At 39.7% G+C, this 21,466-nt stretch overlaps 1 protein-coding gene across 2 annotated transcripts in view; it reads right to left on the bottom strand.

Annotated features, from left to right (window-relative positions):
• Positions 1 to 21,466, bottom strand: part of LOC126204458 (anoctamin-1-like) — a 126,144-nt gene that overhangs the window by 56,476 nt on the left and 48,202 nt on the right. For both annotated transcript variants that reach the window (XM_049938843.1, XM_049938844.1), the window contains one exon: positions 4,126 to 4,286. In XM_049938843.1, coding sequence (XP_049794800.1) covers positions 4,126 to 4,286 — 161 coding nt within the window. The remainder of the gene's footprint in view (positions 1 to 4,125; positions 4,287 to 21,466) is intronic.

Here is a 21,466-nt window from a genome sequence, read left to right as displayed (position 1 = left end):
ACAATTATGCGTACAGTCAATGTTTCAAGTTACTGACTGGCCACAAACCAGTTTTACCATTATTCAATACAGACTCCTGTATTCCAACATAAGCCACACATCGCCTCCACAGCTGGGCATTGTTTGCTTTCTTTTTTTTCCCCCCTAGCTACTCATATGACTTCAGGTATCACTCACCATGCCAATGCTGACATTCTCTCCAGGTTACCAGTGGGACATGGTAAGCAACTTGATTCAGAATCAAAGGGCTGTCACAACATGGACAAAGGAGTAGAAGAAGCTGTAGCAATGTGACTATTTACAAACTACTCCATCTCGTGCGCCTAGGCATGTCGATGGGTCTGAAACATTGGACTAATCTGTAAGTTCAGGCATTCTGGCACAGGTACCACAAGTTCTCCACCAATGGATTCTTTTTGTTGCAAGAAGAAAATCATTGCACCCATGTCATGATCCCATCTGCCTTGCAGCAATGCACCCTGCCCCTCCTACATCAGGACCATAAGGGAGTTTTGCTCTCCAAGAAGCTGGGCCGTCAATGTACATATTTGCGAGAGATTGATGCAGCTATTGCCAACATGGTGGCACCATGTGAAACCGATATAAGCAAACAGGCAGCACCCTCTAGCAGATACTTCCAGTGGTTGGATGCCTCAGCGTCCTGGTCATGACTCCATTTAGACTTTGCAGGCCCCTCACTGGGATATTCTTGGTTGATCATGGTTGATGCAGGAGCCAGATTCCCGTATGTTTCTCGGATGTCTTCAGAGTCCTCGAGACACAGGCACTGGCCTGGATCTTATCTAAAAAAGGACATCTGAAAACCATAGTTACAGACAACAGGCCTCAGTTCACAACTTCTGAATTTACCTCTTTTTATTCTTCCAATGGCACCTCCCTAATGCATACAGAGCATTTTCATCTCACAACCAATGGATAAGGGGAATGCTTTATTCATACGTTCAAGGAAAAATTAGCAACCATCCCTGTGTTTTTGATGTCTTATTGCTCCACCTCTGAAGATGGCATCAGCCCTGCTGAAAAACTCCACGGGGACAGCACCACGGGTTCAAACTCCCCATCCTCCACTCTATGAGAAATCCATCTTCCTCTCTACAGTCTCAACGCCACCATTATGCCTGGGCACTGGTTTTCTCCAAAAATAGTCACCAATGTGTCCCGGCAGTAGTAACATATTTATTGGGACAGGCCACGGTGGAAGTATGACTACAAGTGGCTCCATTTGTTGCAGGTAATCCCTAGAAAAACAGCGATGGCTCCTAGCAGTGGATTATCATGATCTTTGTTCCTGGATCAGATGTCCTCCCACCTGGAACTTTGGACGATGCAGCCCAACTGTTGCAGCCACAGGGTCCATACCATCCAGCCATTGCCAAGGTCACCTCTTCCCCAGTACAGATACCAACTTTGATGGACATCAAACTGAGCATGTCAGGGTCACCAGTTCCACAGGTGACCAGCGAAGAATCAGCAGGTTTCTCAGCTGTCAAGAACTGCAACAGTCTTTCGTCCTTTGAGGGGAGTAGGGATGCTATGTATGGGTTCCTGCAGACCAGAAACTCTTCTCACAGCAGTGGTCTACTAAATGGCCTAATCTCGAAAGACTTCTATCAGTAGATGGCAGAACTCAACTATGCATACTGCCTATGCTCGTATGTGATGTGCAAGCACCGCCAGAGGTCTCATGCCCTCCGGACCTATTTGTCTTCATGGGGCATATGACTTCATGTAGGTCTTCCAGTATACTATATGGCTTGAGTATTTATGGTGGGGCAAAGTTACTCAAGCTTTGGGCCAGGTGCTTACTGCGCCCACAGTTCAATCAGAGCCTTGATTTGAACCGTTACTACAAACAACGCCATGCTGCACTAGCCAATGTCGACTGATGGAGTCGTCACCGTCTCTGCTTTCACCATTACTGGGAGATGGCCAAAACCTGTTATCTGCCATCAACCTTCAGTACGTTTTTTGTTCTACTTCAAGTGAACACTGACTTTGAATGTTTCATCATTTTAGCCTTTAGCCTAATCACCAACTATCACACCTGTAATGGTTAACTTTTCTCCAAAGGAGTAGTATTTTGGTTTATCTATTTTTCACTAAAGCTGTATTAAATTGTTTACATGGTCTGTGTACCCATCGCACTTCAATCAGCACAAGACTTAGCACCTTACATAGTTGCTCTTACATTGTATGTTTATGCAGCACAAAAATATACATGTATATCTGGAACATTATATGAATATTTTCCCTTTCTTTGACAATCAAAAGGACTAACTGTAAATGCTTTAAAAGTATTTTGTTTATTGCTTATAGTTCTGAACAATTTGCAAAGAATGTTGTTGATTAACAAATGTTGATTTCTGCATGAAATGTTAGTTATCTTCAGATTGTTTTCAATCTGCAATGAGCAGTTAGTGAATTAATGAAAGTACAGAAAAGACAGTGCAGAAAAATGTAGTTAAACAATTCTACCTCTAGAGCCATAATCTGTAAACAATTGTGAAGTACATGGCAGAGAGTACTTAGCATGATACACATGTCAGGGCATCTTCTTGCTCCAGTTACATATGAACTAAGTAAAAAATGACTGCTTAAATGTCTCTGTGTAAATTGTAATCAGTCTAATCTCATCTTCAAGTTCCCTATGTGAGTGATATGTAGGGGGCTGAATAACAATTTTTTAAATTTCGTAAGTGGGCTTTCAATGGATAATTTCATCTATCTTCACGAGCCTGCCAATTCAAGTTTTCTACACTTCCATGATACTCTCCAATTAGTCAAATAAACATATGAAAATTTGTACTACCCTTCTTTGTATATCTTCAGTCTCCCCTGTTAGTCCTGTTCAGTATGTGTTCCATACACTCGAGCAATGTTCTAAGATGTGGCGCACAAATGATCTGTAAATAATCTTCTTTGTACACTGACAGCAATTTCCAAGTGTCCTGGGAGTGAACTGAAATCTGCCACTGGCTTTGCCCACAACTGAGCCTACGTACTTATTCCATTTCATATCCCTACAAATTCAGCATTACACAAAACATTCAATGCAGCTCATTTTTATACTTTGTCCTAGTTGTGTTAAGTTCTTTTTTTTTCTTTTTTTTCCACTCTGGTATTTTTCATACTTTCTCTTGTTTTCCTTTCCTCTCCTCAGTCTACTTTGTACATGTTTCCTCTTCCTTTCTACTTTGAAATCCTTTCATCTGCAAAAACTTTTTCCCTAAAACTTCTCTCGCACTGTTCTTACCTCTCTCACATTGTTTCCACTTCTCTTTCAATGTTTCTACTCCTCCTCGTATTGTTTCTACTACTTTTATGCTGTTACTTGGTACATCTTCACTGACCTCTAGGCTCCAACTGGTTGAGTACTTTTGCTGTAAGTACTTGTAAGGTATGTTTGGTTAAACTGCTGTATATTCTACACAAACAACCAAAGAATAACATTGTATCTTTCTCATTGCTTCTGTAGTACTTTATATGTTCTCATATATATTTTAACCTTACTTCACCATTTTGTCAATTTTTTCCTCATAATTCTTCTTTCCAATAATTATATTTTAATCAACTAATAATTTAATATTATGTGTTCACTTGCATACAGACATTCTGGTTTCAACCTTGTATTATAGTGCTGTATGTTAAGGTTAAGCGTTTCTGTTGTTGCAAATACTCCTTGCGAAAACATACTTTATTTTTTCCAAAGTTGTGTATTCTTTCCTCTATAGCAGATTTTTCTTAAATGATTTATATTTCTTACATATTTACCTTTTCTGTTCGAGCAACATATATAACAACAAATTTCTGAAATGCTTTTATTTGTAAAAAAAAAAATTCTGTGCTGAATCATTTCCTTTCATCCTGAAAATCTTTTATTATTATTATTATTATTATTATTATTATTATTAGTGTGATCTGGAGCAATGATTTTTCATACCGTATTTCTCACACAGTAGCGACAATGGGTAATGGTGGGGGGAAAAAGGGACAAAAAGTACTATATTATTTATGATAAAAAAATTTTGTACACTTAATTATATTTAATTGCTTCATAGGAAAATAATAATATCAAATGCAAGTTTAGGGACAATTTCTACTCACCCCAAAATGACATGAATACGGCAAAGAAGACTGTTGTAGGATTGTCAAAAAGATACGTTATTCGTGCATGAAGACATGTTGCTGTAAGATTCCAGAAACTACAGAAGTAGTCACACAGAGGACACATGGTGATGTTTAGTTGACTGTTACAGATGTCTTCACTGGAAAAAGAACCAAAAATGTTTCTCAACATTTACCATGTTACAACAAACTTAGTGCAAACTCACTTTCCATTTTCTCTGTATGAATATTAAATTTTACTTCTGAATGACGCCAGCTATTCTGTAGTTGTTTTAATACACCTCAGAGATTAACAATGATTTGCTGTCACTTCCAAATTTTTTAAAATGATGCAAAAGCATGCAAGATACATGAAGTGCTATGAAATGATGTATAATAATAATAATAATAATAATAATAATAATAATGTTTATTTGTCCATGTTAACTTTATAGTCTTGGACATTGTCAATTTTTTGTACAATTATATCAATATTATGTCATTCCAAGAATGAATATTTACATCAAGTAGTACATTGTATATAATTACATGCAATAATGTTATAAACACATTAGCATATTATATATCACTCCATACATATAATGATTATACACATCAATTAGCCAATTATAACAATACCGCCACTAATATACTGCAGTATGTAAAAGAATAAACTAACAGTACTGCAACTCAAAATTCTTTTAATGAGTATAAACATCCACCTATTGACAAATTTTTCAACTTGCCCTTGAAAAGATTGCCTTGGAGTTGCTTTATATTTCTTGGCAACTTATTATAGAATTATCTCCCAGTTACATATGGACTGTGGTCTGTAGCTTTCTTGTTAGTCCGTATCCTATGATAGTCACTTTTGGCTCGGGTATTGTAATTATGAGTGTCACTGTTCTTTACACTATTTTCCTCGTTCTCTTTTACAAACATTATGGTCTTAAATACATACAATGACTACACAGTCAGTAATTTATAATTTTTGAAATAGTCCCTAGAGGACTGGCGTTTGCTTATATTAGCAATTATCCTAACTGCTCTCTTTTGAAGCCTGAAAATGCAATCCATATAGACAGTGGGTGCCCCACCCCAGACCTCGATCCCATATTGCAGATGTGAGTGTATTAGCCCATAATACACTTGTTTAAGGACAAGGGGAGCTACTATATTTGCAAGACTTTTAGTAAGTAAATATTACTAGAAACCTTTTTACAGGTGGTGCTGTCATGCTCTTTCCAAGTGAGATGTTCATCAATCAATATGCCTAAAAACTTATGTTTGTCAAATGTTTCAACTGTAGAAAGTGCTTGAGTATGAGTATTATTAAAACGTAGCAAGAACTTTATTACTACAGCCTTGTCCTTATTCAGTGTAACCTTATTCACTATTAGATATTCTGTGATCATTTCAAAGTTCTCTTTGTTGCTTTGGAATGCTGCCCACTCTGTACAGCCCCAGCTAATAAAAGATGTATCATCAGCATAGTTCACTAGTTTGGAGTTTTGCGGCCATGTTATATCATTAATATATACTATAAACAAGAATGGTCCAAGTATACTTCCTTGGGGAACTCCACAATTGAGAGTTCTATATGCTGACTTTACTGTTTGGATCTTACTTTCATTCTTATAATGTCTTCTATCACGGAGATAAGAACTTAGTAATTTTAGAGCTATTGCTCTTATTCCGTAATTTTCTAACTTGGATAACAGTATTGCACGATTCACAGAATCGAATGCTTTAGACAGATCTAGGAAAGTCCCTATAACTTTGTTTCCTTCATCCAGCCTGTTCAGTAGTTCATGGAAAAAAGTTGCTAATGCTGTTATTGTAGATTGTCCTTTTCGAAACCCATGTTGTGTTTTGTTAATAGTTTGTATTTACAGAAGAAGGATTCCATTTGATCTAGAATTATTCTTTCAAGCAGCTTGCCAAGTGTTGAAGTCAAAGAGATTGGCCGGTAATTATTTATATCTGTGATAGCCCCCTTTTTATACACTGGTTGTATCTCAGTGATTTTTTAAAGCTCTGGAAAGGTCCCCTGGCCAACTGAACTGTTAATTAGATGTGTTATTGGTTTTATTAACTCATTTTTGCATTCTTTAAGTAGTGTGGAACGATGTGTCATCCCAGCCACTAGATGATTTTACTTTGAGTTTTGAGAGTTGTCTAGAATGAAAAATAGCCCACAGTTGCACTAAATTATGTTTATTTTAAACATTGGCCATGGTTTCAGCTTTAATAATATAGCCTTCTTCAGAAGTCATACACAATAATAAATGAAAAATGCCGCTGGGCTAAGACATTTTTCATTTATTACTGTGTATGACTTCTGAAGAAGTATATATTATTATAGCTGAAACCATAGTCAAGGTTTAAAATAAACATAATTTAGTGCAACTGTGGGCTGTTTTTCATTTGAGACTGTGTAGTTTTGGAATGAGAACAGAGAAGGGGCTGGATGGGTGAGGACAATGATTAACGAAGTTTGAGGAGAAGAGGGTTACAGTAACATATGATATATTACAGGGAAAGTTCCCACCTGTGCAGTTGAGAAAAGCTTGTGTTGTTGGGAAGGATCCATATGGCATAGGCTGTGAAGAAGTCATTAAAATGAAGGATGTCATGTTCGGCAGCGTGCTCAGCAACAGGGTGGTCCACTTGTTTCTTGGCCACAGTTTATCGGTGGCCATTCATGCGGACAGACAGCTTATTGGTTGTCATGCCCACATAGAATGCAGCACTGTGGTTAACAGCTTAACTTGTAGATCACATGACTGGTTTCACAGGTAGCCCTTCCTTTGATGGGATGGGTGATGATGTGACTGGACTGGAGTAGGTGTTGGTGGAAGGATGTATAGGACAGATCTTCCATTTAGGTCTATTACAGGTGTATGCCATGAGGTAAGGGGTTGGTAGCAGGAGGGGTTGTGGAAGAGTAGACAAGTATATTGTGTAGGTTTGGTGGATGGTGGAACACCACTGTGGAGGAGTGGGAAGGATACTGGCCAGGACATTTCTCAACAGGGTACGACGCGAAATAGTCGAAACCCTGGTGGAGAGTGTAATTCAGTTGCTCCAGTGCTGTGTGGTACGGAGCTACATGCAGAATGCTCCTCTGTGGCCAGATGGTGGGATTTTGGGAGGTGGTGGGAGACTGGAAAGATAAGGTCCAGGAGATTTGTTTTTGTATAAGCTTGGGAGAATAATTACGGTCGGTGAAGACATTTTTCCATTTTTTCTCCACCACCATGGAGCCTTGCTCCTTCCATTTGCATCGATGCATAAGAGTTTTCTTGCCCTAGCCAGAACCCAGTCCCACATACTGTTCCTGCATTGTTGCTTGGTTCATGCAATCCCCCCAAATGGCCTTACCATCATACTACCTGTCTCCAGCTACCACCCCTCCTTCCACAATGACCTCCACCTCTTCAGATTCCACCAATCCTTAGCCCTCACCAACACAGTGCTGCAAAACCATATCAACCAAGCCCAAACTTCCTTGGAGTTCATTCTCTCCAACCACAAAATTCTCCTGCTATGCAGTTCCAAATTTCTGGAACCCATAACACACAATGTAACTCTTGCCCTCCTGGAACCATGCAAGATGCACGCCACCGCCTCAAAATGTTCTCCGCCTTGTTCACTTCCTACTCCTGCATTGACGTACCATTGTCCATCACCTCTACAAAACATCCAAACTTACCCCCCTCCCCCCCGACCACCGTCACCTCATAGCTGACACACCCTGTCTTCCAGCCTTAGTACACTTACCCCACCCTCTGAAACTTTCTCCCACCACCACAAAGAATCCAGAACATAATCAGACCCGTAACACATTCATGAACCTTTCCTCCAGAAGCCTTAGCCTCACAGAAATATCAGCCCCTTCAAAAGGCCTCACCTTTTGCCCCATTTCCAAATTCAAACATGCAGGACTTTTTGAAGAGGTTCTCTCCTTCTCCCGGTCCCTAGAGTGGAAACACTTTCACCACGAACCCTACCAATCAGACTCAAACTGCCTAATTCAGTTCACTCTTCCATCCAACCATGATCCACCCCCCATTGCCTCCAAATCACAACCAGTTAACTCCCAGAATTTCTTAACTTCGAACCTTGCCCCACCATCATTGCCCAAATCCCTCAACATGCAAACAAATTCTACATCCTCAGAAAGAACCGCAGTCCACCATCTAAAAAGTGATCCTGACCTTATAATCCGACCTGTGGGCAAAGGCTCCACACCACTGTTCTTTTGAACTGCAAGGATTACCTGGCAGAAGGACTCCTCCACCAGCTGTTGGATACTTCCTCCTACAAACTTTGCCACAGTGACCCCGTTCCAGAAATCCAACAGGATCTCCAGTCACTCCTCAAATCCTTAGGCCCATCCCAGAATCCCTCCTCGGAGTCCATCTCTCTGTTCACCCCTACCACTCCCCATACTCCCACCTTCTACATGCTTCCTAAAGTTCATAAACCCAATCACCCAGGACGCCCCATTGTGGCCAGTTACTGTGCCCCCACTGAGAGAATCTCTGCTCTCGTAGACCAGCACCCTCAACTTATTAGCCAGAAGCTACCCTCCTACATAAAACATACCAACCATTTCATCCACCGACTCTCCACAGTTCCTGTCCCTTTACCAAACAGTGCCCTGTCTGTCACTATTGATGCCACCTCCCTTTACACTAACATCCCTAATGCCCATGGCTTTGTGCTATTGAACACTACCTTTCCAAGCACCCAACAAATTCCAAACCAACGATCTCCTTCCTAGTCGCCATAATCAACTATATCCTCACGCACAATTACTTCTCCTTTGAAGGCATTACCTACAAACAAACCTGGGGTATGGCTATAGGCAACCACATGGCAACATTCTATGCCAACCTATTCATGGGCAATCTAGAGGAATCCTTCATAAATACTCAGAATCCTAAACTCCTCACCTGGTTCAGATTCACTGATAACATCTTTGCGATCTGGACTGAGGGTGAGGACACCCTATCCGCATTCCTCCAGAACATCAACAACTCCTCCCCCATTTCTTCATCTAGTCCTACTCAACGCAACAAGCCATGTTCTTAGATGTTGACCTCCACCTGAAAGATGGCTATATCATATCAAACCTACTAACCACCAGCAATACCTCCACATCGACAGCTGCCACCTGTTCCATACAAAGAAGTCCCTTCCATACAGTCTAGCCACTCATGGTCATCGCATCTGGAGTGGCGAGCGGTTTTTCTTGAAATACACCAAGGGTCTTATTGAAGCCTTCACAGACCATAATTATACACCCAACCTTGTACAAAAACAAATCTCCTGTGCCTGATCTTTCCAGTCCCCCACCACCTCCCGGCCACCCACACTCTGCCCACAGAGGAGCATTCCCCTCATAACTCAGTACCACCCAGGATTGGAGGGAGTGAATTAACTTGTCTGCCGGTGTTTCGACTACCTCTCATCGTGACCTGAAATGAGAAATTTCCTGCCAACTACCCTTCCCACCCCTCCCACAGTGGTATTCCACGCCTTCTACAGTGGTATTCCACAGTCCACCGAACCTACACAATATACTCGTCCAATCCCTTACCTTGGCTCATACCCCTGTAATAGATCTAGATGCAAGACCTGTCCCATACATTCTCCCACCACCACCTGCTTCAGTCCAGTCACAAACATCATGTACCCCATCAAAGGTGGGACTACCTGTGAAACCAGTCATGTGATCTAAGCTGTAACCACTGTGCTGCATTCTTTGTAGGTATGACAACTAACAACCTGGTTGTCCGCATGAATAACCACTGACAAACTGTGACCAAAAAACAAGTGTATCATCCTGTAGCTGAGCACGCTGCCAAATGTGAAACCACCAACACCAGCTTTTCTGAATTGCGCAGGTGGGAACTTTACCTGTAATACATCCTATGTTCCCATAACCCTCTTGGCCTCAACCTTCGTTAATCATTGTCCTCACCCATCCAGCTTCTACGCTGTTCCCATTCCAGCACTACACAACCCTCATTCCACTATCACACCAAGTCTTTTTACTTCTCCCCTTTTCTGCTAGTTCTACCCTCCTATCCCCTGCCCTCCGTCTAACCTGCTGCACTTCACTGTCCACCACCCCTAGCTTACTATCCCTCCCCCTCCCCTTCCCAGCCTCCCACCTAGTTGGCACTCCCATCAAGTGCTGGTGTTGCTGCTCGCAGTGTAGCTACAGTTGCCTGAGACTGCAGTCGTGTGTGTGTGTGTGTGTGTGTGTGTGTGTGTGTGTGTGTGTGTTTATTTTTGACGAAGGCCTTACTGGCCGAAAGCTTTATTTGTGACAGTCTTTTTGTTGTGCCTATCTGCAACTCAGCATCTTCACTATATGGTGAGTAGCAACTTTCCTTTTCATAATATTGTTAATAATAATAATAATAATAATAATATGATTTGTTAGAAATACATTAAAGAAATATTTTTGCAGTAAGTGTAAGAATGGAACATGAATATATAGTAAAATGTTAGGAAGACTGCAAGAGATGAAATGAGCATTTACAGTTGAACTTCGATTTTACGTTCTCAGACTACATGTTTTTCACAATTCTATGCTACAAATACATAGACCTGGTGAAGAACCCATAAGATCAATGCTAAAAATTCCCTGATGTTATGTTTCTTCTTAGTAAAGATTTACCTGAGTATACTACTCATCCCATTTTCTTCCTACTGACATTTAATGTGACTGAATGAGTTATAAGTAGCAGAAAAGAAAGGCGGTTTGCACCCTATGAGGCGGCGGAGTTAAGGGAATACTTGCCATTGAACAGAGGGGAGACGCGAGAGCGGAAATGCTGATGTAATCCACAACTGGCGATGCCAACACAACTTGCAACATTTAGCTTCATCGTGCAATAATGATGGGTTGACTATGTTTCACACCTCAGACACATAAATACTTAAATACGTGGAAATACAGATACATACGAAGATATATTGCTTGATTTTCTATGTTACATGATCGTACATCATATTTTACTATATATATTGTGAGATTATCCTTGGAAGTATTAAAAAACTTTTCTAACATGATTTTTATAGTATTCCTGAAGGCTTGTATTTCATGTACGTGGTGGCTGGTTTTGGTCCCATGTTCATGTAGAGACCTGTTTAAAGAGTGACATTTGATGCCTTTCTTTATGTGGGTCACTGTTTGCAAGATGTGTTCACATGGAACAGTCAAGATTCCCATAGATTTAAACAACTTAGTACAGCAAGTTCTCTTGCCATGTTTTGTTATAATTCACACAGCCCTTTTTTGTAGCTCAGAAACTGTACATTCTGATCATTTGTTCCACACAATGCTATGCTGTAACTATATAGAATTAAAATATATGAAATACACACTTAAGCTGCTGGAGACTGGATTCATTATTGTAAGTGCATAGAATGCTGAAGCTAATCACTTCCTGTAGGCAGTAATACTCTCAGTCTACTTTAGTTGTAAGTCAACATGCATCCCTCGAGATTTTATTCTTCATACACCTTCTATTAGGTTGGCTCGTTGATTGGAATGAGGGACTAAACAGTGATGTCATCAGTCCCTCAGTCAAGGGTTCACTCATCCATATATATGACAGAGCCAGTAATGTACTTTGATGAGAAAACAACATAGGAGTGGTAAAAGTGAGGTACTACAGGCAATACTGATGCCAGAGCTGAAAAATGATTTACGGGGAAGTTGAGGTATACGAACTGGATTGGTACATCGGTTAGAGTAATGAAGAGAGAAATCTCTCTGGCATTTGACCTCATCAACCTGAGTAAGGGCGAAGAGAGGTATACAGCAAAGAATGTCTTCTATTCAAGCGATCCTGAACAGTAAAAGCAGAAAGGCTAAAAATGTGATGGAAATCAGTTGGAAAGTCAACAATAAATTGAGATGAAATAATTAAGTCCACACTTGGGCATCAGCCAGGACCCTTGCATGAAAATCTGTACCGCTCCCAATCCATCACAGGCAAAGCATAAAGAGGAGGATAGAATCTACTAATCAACAAAGTACTACTTCTAAAATGGGAAACAAGATGCGGCAGAACAAAAGGCAAACCTCCTAAAAGAAATTATAGCAGAAGAAAGGACGAATGGCACAGGTAGCAAGCAAATGAGGAGGAGTCAGGGGTCCCCCTGGCCCAGCATGTGGCAAGAGATGAAACCATCACCCCCTTCCTCCTTCGATTAAAACATTATACCTGAGAATAAAAACCACTGTCACAGAGGAAACGAAGAATCAGTTCAATTATCTATGAGTCGCCCACCAACATGAAAGGGAAAGAACTCAGGTGGCCAGGCTTAGCAAGGAGGGCCAGGAGGAGGGAGCATTACTCCAGGAGATGAGTAACTGTCAGTACGGCTCCACAACTGTGGCTTGTTACTTAAAATAAAACTGTGGGTCAATGTGGAGGGGCCACACAACAGTGAGTTCCTACCAGGAGGAATGGAATGAGGAGTGCGACACAGCAGTAGTAGTCTGACCACCTGGCAGCGGCATGAAGGCGACAGGATCAGTAACAAGGAAGTGATAACATCAGTGGAAAGTGATCACTGTCACAAAGGCCACTATGAAGTGACCGAAGTAGCAAAGTCGTGAGACGGGGGAAGAGAATGTTAGATTTTCAGCTGTAAAGGTGCCACAGGTGGCAGTGAAGTGGGTAGGAGTGCCATCATTGATCGATAAAAAGCTGCTTAAGTAGATGGCCCCTACCAGATGAAGTGGTACATCCCCACAGGAGGAGGGAGAGGGGAGGTGTTCACATTAAAATCCTCAAGCAGGAGAAAAGGGGATGAAAGTTGTTGGAATAAGGTGGTAACTCAGTGTAAGTAACTGGCCTGCCTTGAGGTTTGTAAATGTTGCAATTGGTGAGTGTTGAGATCATTTGCACGTGCACCACAATTGCTTCCAATGCATCTGAAAGGGAATCCAGTCACTGACAATGAATATTGCCATCAAAATTAGTTTGAAGATTTTCTGTGTCAAAAGATAATTATTTACAGCTGTATTTATCAAGTCAAAATTTGTCTTACTGCAAGATCTTTGGCTGTGCAGAGTGGTTGTTGTTTCACATCTCTGTCCAAAGAGTGCAGTACTGTCCGTGTTATGTTGTGCTTGCTGTTTACCTGGATCTCATTCACAGAAGCAGTTCCGAAATAGTAAAAAATGCCAAAGCATGCAGTTACTGTCAATGAAATAGCACTGGAGTTTGAAGCTGATAATCTGTACGTTCCTGATAAATATACAGTATTCTGTAAATACAACAACAGTAGGATATCTTTGGACAGAAAAGATACTGTACTGAAACATGTGCACAATGAGAAGCACAAAGGAAATAAAGCCAAGAATTCCAATTTGCAAATAAAGAATAAAGTGGCAAGCTTTGATCAGTGGCAGGTTTCAAGTTTCCAAGAAAAAGAAAAACGACTGCAAATGTCTGGCTCAAAGGACTGCCAAAACTTTTTTGAAAGTGAACATTCCTCTCTACAAACTGGAAAATGAAGATTTTTGGCAGTGGATGAACGAGTTTCTCAAAGGCAAGCAGTGGTTACCGATACTAAAAAGAATTTAAATCGAATTGTAGTTTTCAGCTTGCAACCGTATATTTAATGAAGTAATAAATTTTGTTCGCACTGATTTAGATTGTTTTTAAACTGAATGGTAACAGCAGGGTTACTTTTGTTTAAAGTGCTGGCGACAGTCCATGCATCAAGACAATGAGGGAAAATGTAGTATCTCCAGTAAAAAAACAACGAAAGGATGAGGTGATTCAGAAACTAGCTGGCAGAAGGCTGTTGTAGTCTTAGCAGACGAGACCAGTGACAGAAGAGCTCATTGTGTTACTGCTGTGATAGTAAAATCGGCTGAGGCTTGAGTGAACAAAAACTTTTTGTTGGAGAGTGCAAGTTATTGGCACAGCAAAATACACAGATTTTTATGTTAAGTGTAAAATCAAATATTATAATGGTTCATCAAAGTCAAAATAGCTAGTAACAATGGATTACATTATTGTCCCTGGACTTACTTGTGTGCAATATTTTGGATATAAACATTTTGACACCAATTTTAGTGATTTTTTTGTCTCCCTCCTCTTCAACTTCAGTGAATTTATTAATGCATGTAACAATTTTTGCATATTTGTGTCCAGATTAACTACCAGTTGTTCAAGTTGACTGCTATTGAAGTGAACAAAAATGCCAAGAGTTTGTGTTAATAGTGCTGACACATTTTGCTATGTGTGTGAAGAAGTGAAATTTGCTTCACAAAAACAGCAAATAACTCCATTGATTAAAAAAGCCGTTATTTTGGGTGCAAAATAGATGATCAATAAACCCTGGGCTCCACATGTGATCTGGAACACTTGTGCCAGCAACCACAGGAACTGGATGCATAGGAAAGGACATTCAATGCCCTTTGCAATGCCCATGATCTGGCTCGAGCCAACTCACCATGTCAGTGACTGCTACTTTTGTATGGTTCCTCCCTATCAAGAAGGGAATATCTAACAAGAAGAAGAAGCAGACAGTGATCTATCCTAACATTCCATCTGCCATACGTCCAGTTCTACACGGGGAAGGATTGCCAATACCTGAAACACTGACAGAGTACGAGATTACTTCTGATAGGGATTCTGAATGTCCTGAACCATGTAAATCACAAGATCCACGGTTTCTTCCAAATATATCATCAACTGATGATCCACAAAAATTGTCTCAAAATGAGTTAAGTGATCTCATTAGAGATTTGGAGCTCTCTAAAGCTAAGGCTGAGATTTTAGCCTCGAGATTGCAGCAGTGCAATTTTCTGGAAAGCAATGTAAATGTTTCATTCTACCGCAGAGGAGAGCAACAATTCACTCCTTTTTTTAACATGCAAAATAGTCTTACAGCATGTGTGGACATAAATGGTATAATGAAGGATCTCAGAATTAATCAAAACCCTGATGAGCGGAGACTCTTTATTGATTCTCAAAGTTGAGATTAAAAGCAGTGCTTCTGCATATAGGTAATGAGCTTCCTTTTATTCCAGTTGCGCATAGTGTGAATATGAAAGAGTCATACCAAAATATGAAAATTTTACTAGAAGCCATCAAGAATAATGACTTTCAATGACAGATTTGTGGTGACTTGAAAGTGGTTGCATTGCTACTAGGTATGCAGTTAGAGTATCCTCCATCTCATTACAGTAAACATGAATGGCACACCAGGGAATCTCTTCAACCAGGTATAAAGAACATTAAGAGTGAACCTCTAATAGACCCTTAAAAGATTCTGCTCCCACCCTTGCACATCAAGTTGAGTCTCATGAAAAACTTTGTTAAGGGAATGAACAAAGATGGTGAAGCGTTTAATTACTTAAGGCAAAAATTCCCTTACTTAAGTGATGACAAAGTAAAGGAGGGCATCTTTGTAGGCCTACAGATTCGAGTGCTTTTTGGAGACCATACTTTTGATGCAATCATACAAGCTGATGAGAGGCATGCATGGGAATGTTTTAAGACTGTTTACAGTTCTTAGGGAACAAATGAGCAATAAATTACAAGGAGATTGTAGATAACATGTTGTCATCTTATGAAACACTTGGTTGCAACATGTCACTGAAAATACATTTCTTACATAGTCATCTTGACTTCTTCCCCAAAGATTGTGGTGCAGTAAGTGATGAACATGGGGAGTGATTTCATCTAGATTTTGCCATATTTGGAAAGATGATGATGATGATGGTGATGTTTGGTTTGTGGGGCACTCAACTGTGCGGTTATCAGCGCCCGTACAAATTCCCAACCTTTGCTCAGTCCAGTCACGCCACTTTCATGAATGATGATGAAATGATGAGGACAACACAAACACTCATTCATCTTGAGGCAGGTGAAAATCCCTGCCGCCGCCGGGAGCTGAACCCAGGACCTTGTGCTCGGGAAGTGAGAACGCGACCGTGAGACCACGAGCTACAGACACATTTGAGAAGAGGTATGCCAGAAGGAGGAGCCCTACTATTTCAGCAGATTACCGCTGGACTGTCATATGGGATGTTCCCAAGTATGTGTATAAATGTCAAGCCAAGCGAAAACAGTCATCTTCTGAATTTATCCCTGAACAAAATATGTAACTGTATATACTGTACATATGGACATTTAACATTTGTAATCCTTTATATACATTTGTGACCAGTTAATTTATATATTTTCTTTTGTGCTTTACATAGTTCTCGTAAAAAGTAGATTTACAAAGCATTTTCATTCGTGTAATATCATCATCATTTTTTCTTTATATTTTACTTTTGTTCTTCCAGAATGGCACCAAAATTTATCAATGCCTGACACATATAACGTAATTCAAGTAATTATTCACTTAAAATTTGTTATGCTGAATCTTGGAACATGAATTTATATTCAGTTAGTGAGTTATTTATACAAAAAATGTAGATTACTTTTTTAAAAAACCTAGAGCTAAATATTTATGAAGATGATGATTGTGTATCATTTTATACTGAAATAAACATAACTAACTCAAAAATCATGCAATTTACACACTTTCACTTCAAATTTGTTTTTTAGTGATTCAGTATGATAATGTTAAATCTATTGTAACCAACAGTGCTAGGTATACGAATAAGTGTGCCAATTCATTGATAACAGTCATAGGAGACCATTTCAGCCATGTTCAGTGTTGAGCACACAAGCTGAAAATGGTCGCAAACGTATTTTCCAAGGAATGTTTGAAACTGAATTCAGCTACAACCAACTTAAAGAGCACTGTTCTGAATACCAGGAGGTGAAAACATTTACATCTATAGTCTTTAAAGGAGGAGAAGAGGGATCTGAAGGCATTTCCTCTTCTGGTGTTGACACATAGGAGCTCTTGGCTTTCCATAGTCAGTTATGCAGCAGAATATTTTGAAGAGATGGTGGAATTATTCTGGAGCAATGATACACAGGTATTATCTACTGCAAGCACTGATTATGTTAATCCACTGTCTAGCGATGTAAGTTCAATTCTTCTGGAGGAACTGTTCATTAAGTAGCATGCACAAATGATTTGATGAACATCAGTGTCTTCTTAGAGTCTACAAACCGTCCTACCTCAAATGAATTATACTCAAAGTTAAAGAAGGTGAACAATGGCTTTGTTACTATGGCAGATGGAAGTTTTGGTTAGGAAACCACCAAGCTTGTGAATACAGTAAAGAGGCATTCTCTTCGGGCAGAGATGAGAGAAATGCTTAAACACATCGGACTGCATCTCCAAACAAAACTGGCAATGCTCATGACTACACATCCATGTAAGTCTCTATTCTCAGTCCAAGGATTGTGTTTCAACCATAGGACAGTAATCACAAACTCTGTTAATGCTGATATGCCAAAGTGTCTCGTGTGTACCTGGCATGGCAACTCTTAGCAGCACAGATATTCTGAAGGGATACAAATCTATTCAGAATTTAACTGAACAGCAGCTTTCAGCAAGAACTATGGACATAGTCAAATGCCTGCAGGCAACAAAACTTGACAAGCCACAATTTGCTGCAGCTGCACTGACGGTTACATGTTCAAACGTAGACTTGGAGTAGTTATTTTCACTATATAATGAAGTGCTAACACACCAGCAGCACAATCTCTCATAAGAGAAATTAGAACCAATGATAATGATTTCATATGAAAAACTATCCTTGGTGTGCAGTTAAGCATTTTTTTAATGTCTAATAAATACAATATAATTGAGAGATTCATTCTCAACAACATACTGAACTGCAATTAAATAAGCCAAAACAACAACTATAAATAAAATTCTTCTTTCTGTTCAAAAACTGAAATATGTTTGATGTTTAATGTCTAACAAATATAATTTAACAGACGTATATTTTCATTTATAACATAGCATTGAAAACAAATAAATAAGACAAAAATAAAGAAGAAATTTTTAAAATAAGCATTAAGAACCTAACACCGTAAAAAAAATTTAAAAAAAATTTTAAAAATCCACCAATAACTACCATAAAATGAAAAGACTTTTTCCTGTACCTAGTCATCAGTGAAGTGTGTATGTTATAGAGCAATGCTAATTGCAGAAAAGGAGAAACTAAGTTGTTGTTGTAGTTCCAGCAAGTGACAGTAATATCCATTACAGTTCCACTGAATAATTACATTATGGGTGTCTAGGTTAGTTGTGAAGGAGCCAAGAGACCAGTCATGCTCCAGGATCACTGGAGTACCCGTGTTCTGGGTCTGGTTGATTCTCCTCCTCCTCCTCCTCCTCTGCAGCCTTTGGTGGTTGGGGCTCTAGAGATGGACTATTTGCATTGAATGTGGAGACAGATGAAGAGTGGGCAGCCCTGGGACCCACAGGTCACAGTTCCTTTAGTCACTGATCGGTGCCAGGCCTCTGATCTGTTGGTTTTTAGGAAGAGGGGCCTAGTCCCTGTTAGATGCCAGAGGTGAAAGCTACTTCTCCAGCCATGAGCAGGAAATAGTTCCCAAAGTTAATGCTGTGGGAACCACAGGAGAGAGAGGAGGGTGGTGGGAGAATTGGTCTGGAAAGAATAGGGATAGTGGGAGTGATGGATGTGATTTTTGCATAATTGGTTATCATATCAAGAGGATATAGGCACTGATATTTTTTGCACACCCCAGTACATGATAGGTGGTCAATAGATTTATATTCCTGTATTTTCTTTTCTTTCTTGAAAACAGGAGGATAGTATGTAGAGGATAGTGTTCTGTGCAGTTGACACACTAAAAGTGGTTGTTCACAGGGGCTACCTCCATGGAGTGATTGTCCACAGCCTGCTGTGCAGCTGGATGGAGTATAACCAAAGTGTAAGGATGGGAAGCACCTCATTGGTGGTGAGACCTAAGGTTTCATGTTGCATACAATGACTAACTTTTTCCATAACATTGCCTTCAAATGCTAAGATAAAGGTGCATGTATCTGTTTGATTATCCTTGGGACCTTTTTGGACACTTCAGACAAAGTGAACGCCTTGCCACTCAGGATTAGCTCAACGAGTGACCATAAGGTCTCAGTTAAAGATGATTTCTTGGACCATATTTGAAGTTTTGCTTGGGGCAATACCACCCATGACACCCAGGCATTCACATGCCCGCAAAGCTGTAGATTGCTCAGAAAAGGAGGCTTTAATCAACAGCAATCCATTACACTTTTTATGAATGACTCAACACCTCCAAAGTTATCTTCAATATCTACCAAAAAAAAAAAGGCTTACTGCAGTAAAAGCTTCCCCATTAGTTTGTGTGTGGACTGGATAAATTATTTTTCTCTCAAATGTCTGACTGTCCCTCTTCTCATTCAGTAGGATAATAATTGCCCGCACTGAAATTTCTATACCTCTCTGCTGAGCCGATTGGATCACAACGGAAATTTTTTGGTGTAATTTAATATGTTTCATATGCAAAATGTCTACCCTGATGCCACCTACTCTAATCAAGGGCTCTCCTCACAGGCACCAGCAAGCCACAGCAAAGGCCATCTGGCATGATGACTGTTGCCGGGAAACCTGATGTCCCAGGAAGACAGGCACTACTTGGCATATACGGGGAGCTAGCAGCTTAGGCATCAGCAATGTGACCCTTGCATTGTCAGGGGGCTTAACTGACAGGGTATATAACAACAGCACCATATTGGATTGGCTACCGAGTTGGCTTTGAAGTCCATGTAAAAGACTATGCAGGTATTGTATGCAGGTAATCTTTAACACAGTATTCAGTAGACACTATTTAGGGTGTTCTTCCCCAGTCAGTCCACCTTACAGAAAATAAAAGGGTAAATGACGATCAAACCCAGAAAGGGACCAAAAATTACTTCAGCCTGAAGATGACGAATGAATGAATATTCTGAGAATGGAATGCGGAACCTAGAGAACAGCCAGGTCCACGTTAAAGGCTGCCACCATGAGAAACAGAGAATGAGAAAGAAGGACATATAGAGATGAAAGGCTGCAGCAATGGAAAGGAAGTAGGTGCTGGAATAGTTCGGGGCCCCATGCTCGCCATGCACATACTCATGAAAAAACCGTAAAACCCCTTACAGGACAGAGCTCTTGTCAAATTAAAAAAAAAAAAAAAAAAAAAAAAAAAAAAAAAAAAAAAAAAAAAAAAAAGTGCTGCTACAAACATGTCCAGAAAATAAGACTTGGAATATTGTCCGTTTTACTTGGTCACGAATGGCTGGACGAGCTGGCTGTCTTTTTTTTTTTTTTTTTTTTTTTAAAAAGGAGAGTGTATCACTAACATTCTTGCAGCTCTCCTACTTTTCTCCTAGTCTGTACCACATGGCCACTGCCTCAGTGTACTTGTGTGAATGTGTGTGTTTTCTACTTCAGTAGATTGCCTTTGTATAAAAGCTTAAATATTTTAGCAGTCTTTTTCATGTGGCTGTCTACAATTGAACACCTACTCTATGTGCCAAGCAGTAGTCTATGCTTTCTGTATTGTTATTACTGAGTTATTAGTTTACAAAGTCATGGTTGCAAAATACTGAAAAAAAATATATACAACAGAATGGGAAGACAGAGACAAGCTGACCTCAAGGAAGATCAGTGTGGGTTCTGGAGAAATGTATGAATATGTGAAGCAATGCTGACCTGGTGACTTACTTGAGAAGATATACTGAAGAAAGACAAACTTATGCTTACATAATTACTAAATTTAGAGAAAGTTTTTGACAATGTTAACAGGAATACAATGTTTGATATTCTGAAGGTCACAGAGATAATAACAAGAAGTTAAAAGTTATCTACAATTTCTCCATAACCCAAACGGCATAAAAAGTAACTGTAGTTGTTAACAGAGTAAGACAGGGTTGTAGGCTATTGCCAATCTTATTCAAGATGTACACTTAAAAAGCAGTAAACGAAAACAAAGAGAAATTTGGAAGGGAATTAAAAGTTCAGGGGGAAGAAATATAAACTTTAAGGTTTGCTTATGATGGTGTAATTCTGTTACACTAGGCAAAGAACTTGGAACATCAGTTAAATGAAATGGACAGTGTCTCGACAAGTGGTTATAAGATGAACATCAACAAAAATAAAACAACAGTAATGGAATGTGTGAAATTACATCTGGTTATGCTGAGTAAGATTGGGAAAGGAGTCATTGAAAGTAACAGTTGAGTTTTAGTATTTTAGTAGTGAATAACTGATGATGCAAGAAGTAAAAAGCACATAAAATTCACATTGGCAGCAGCATGAACACTGAGTATAAATATAATCATTATCAAGTCCTTTTTGCAAGAATTTTCCTTGAATGCAGCCTTCCTAGTGTGGAAGGGAAATTTG

Source organism: Schistocerca nitens, chromosome 9 (genome assembly GCF_023898315.1).
Source record: "Schistocerca nitens isolate TAMUIC-IGC-003100 chromosome 9, iqSchNite1.1, whole genome shotgun sequence".
NCBI lineage: Eukaryota > Metazoa > Arthropoda > Insecta > Orthoptera > Acrididae > Schistocerca > Schistocerca nitens.
The sequence above is the reverse complement of the archived record's forward strand: the minus strand, read 5'-3'. Positions and strand labels throughout refer to the sequence as shown.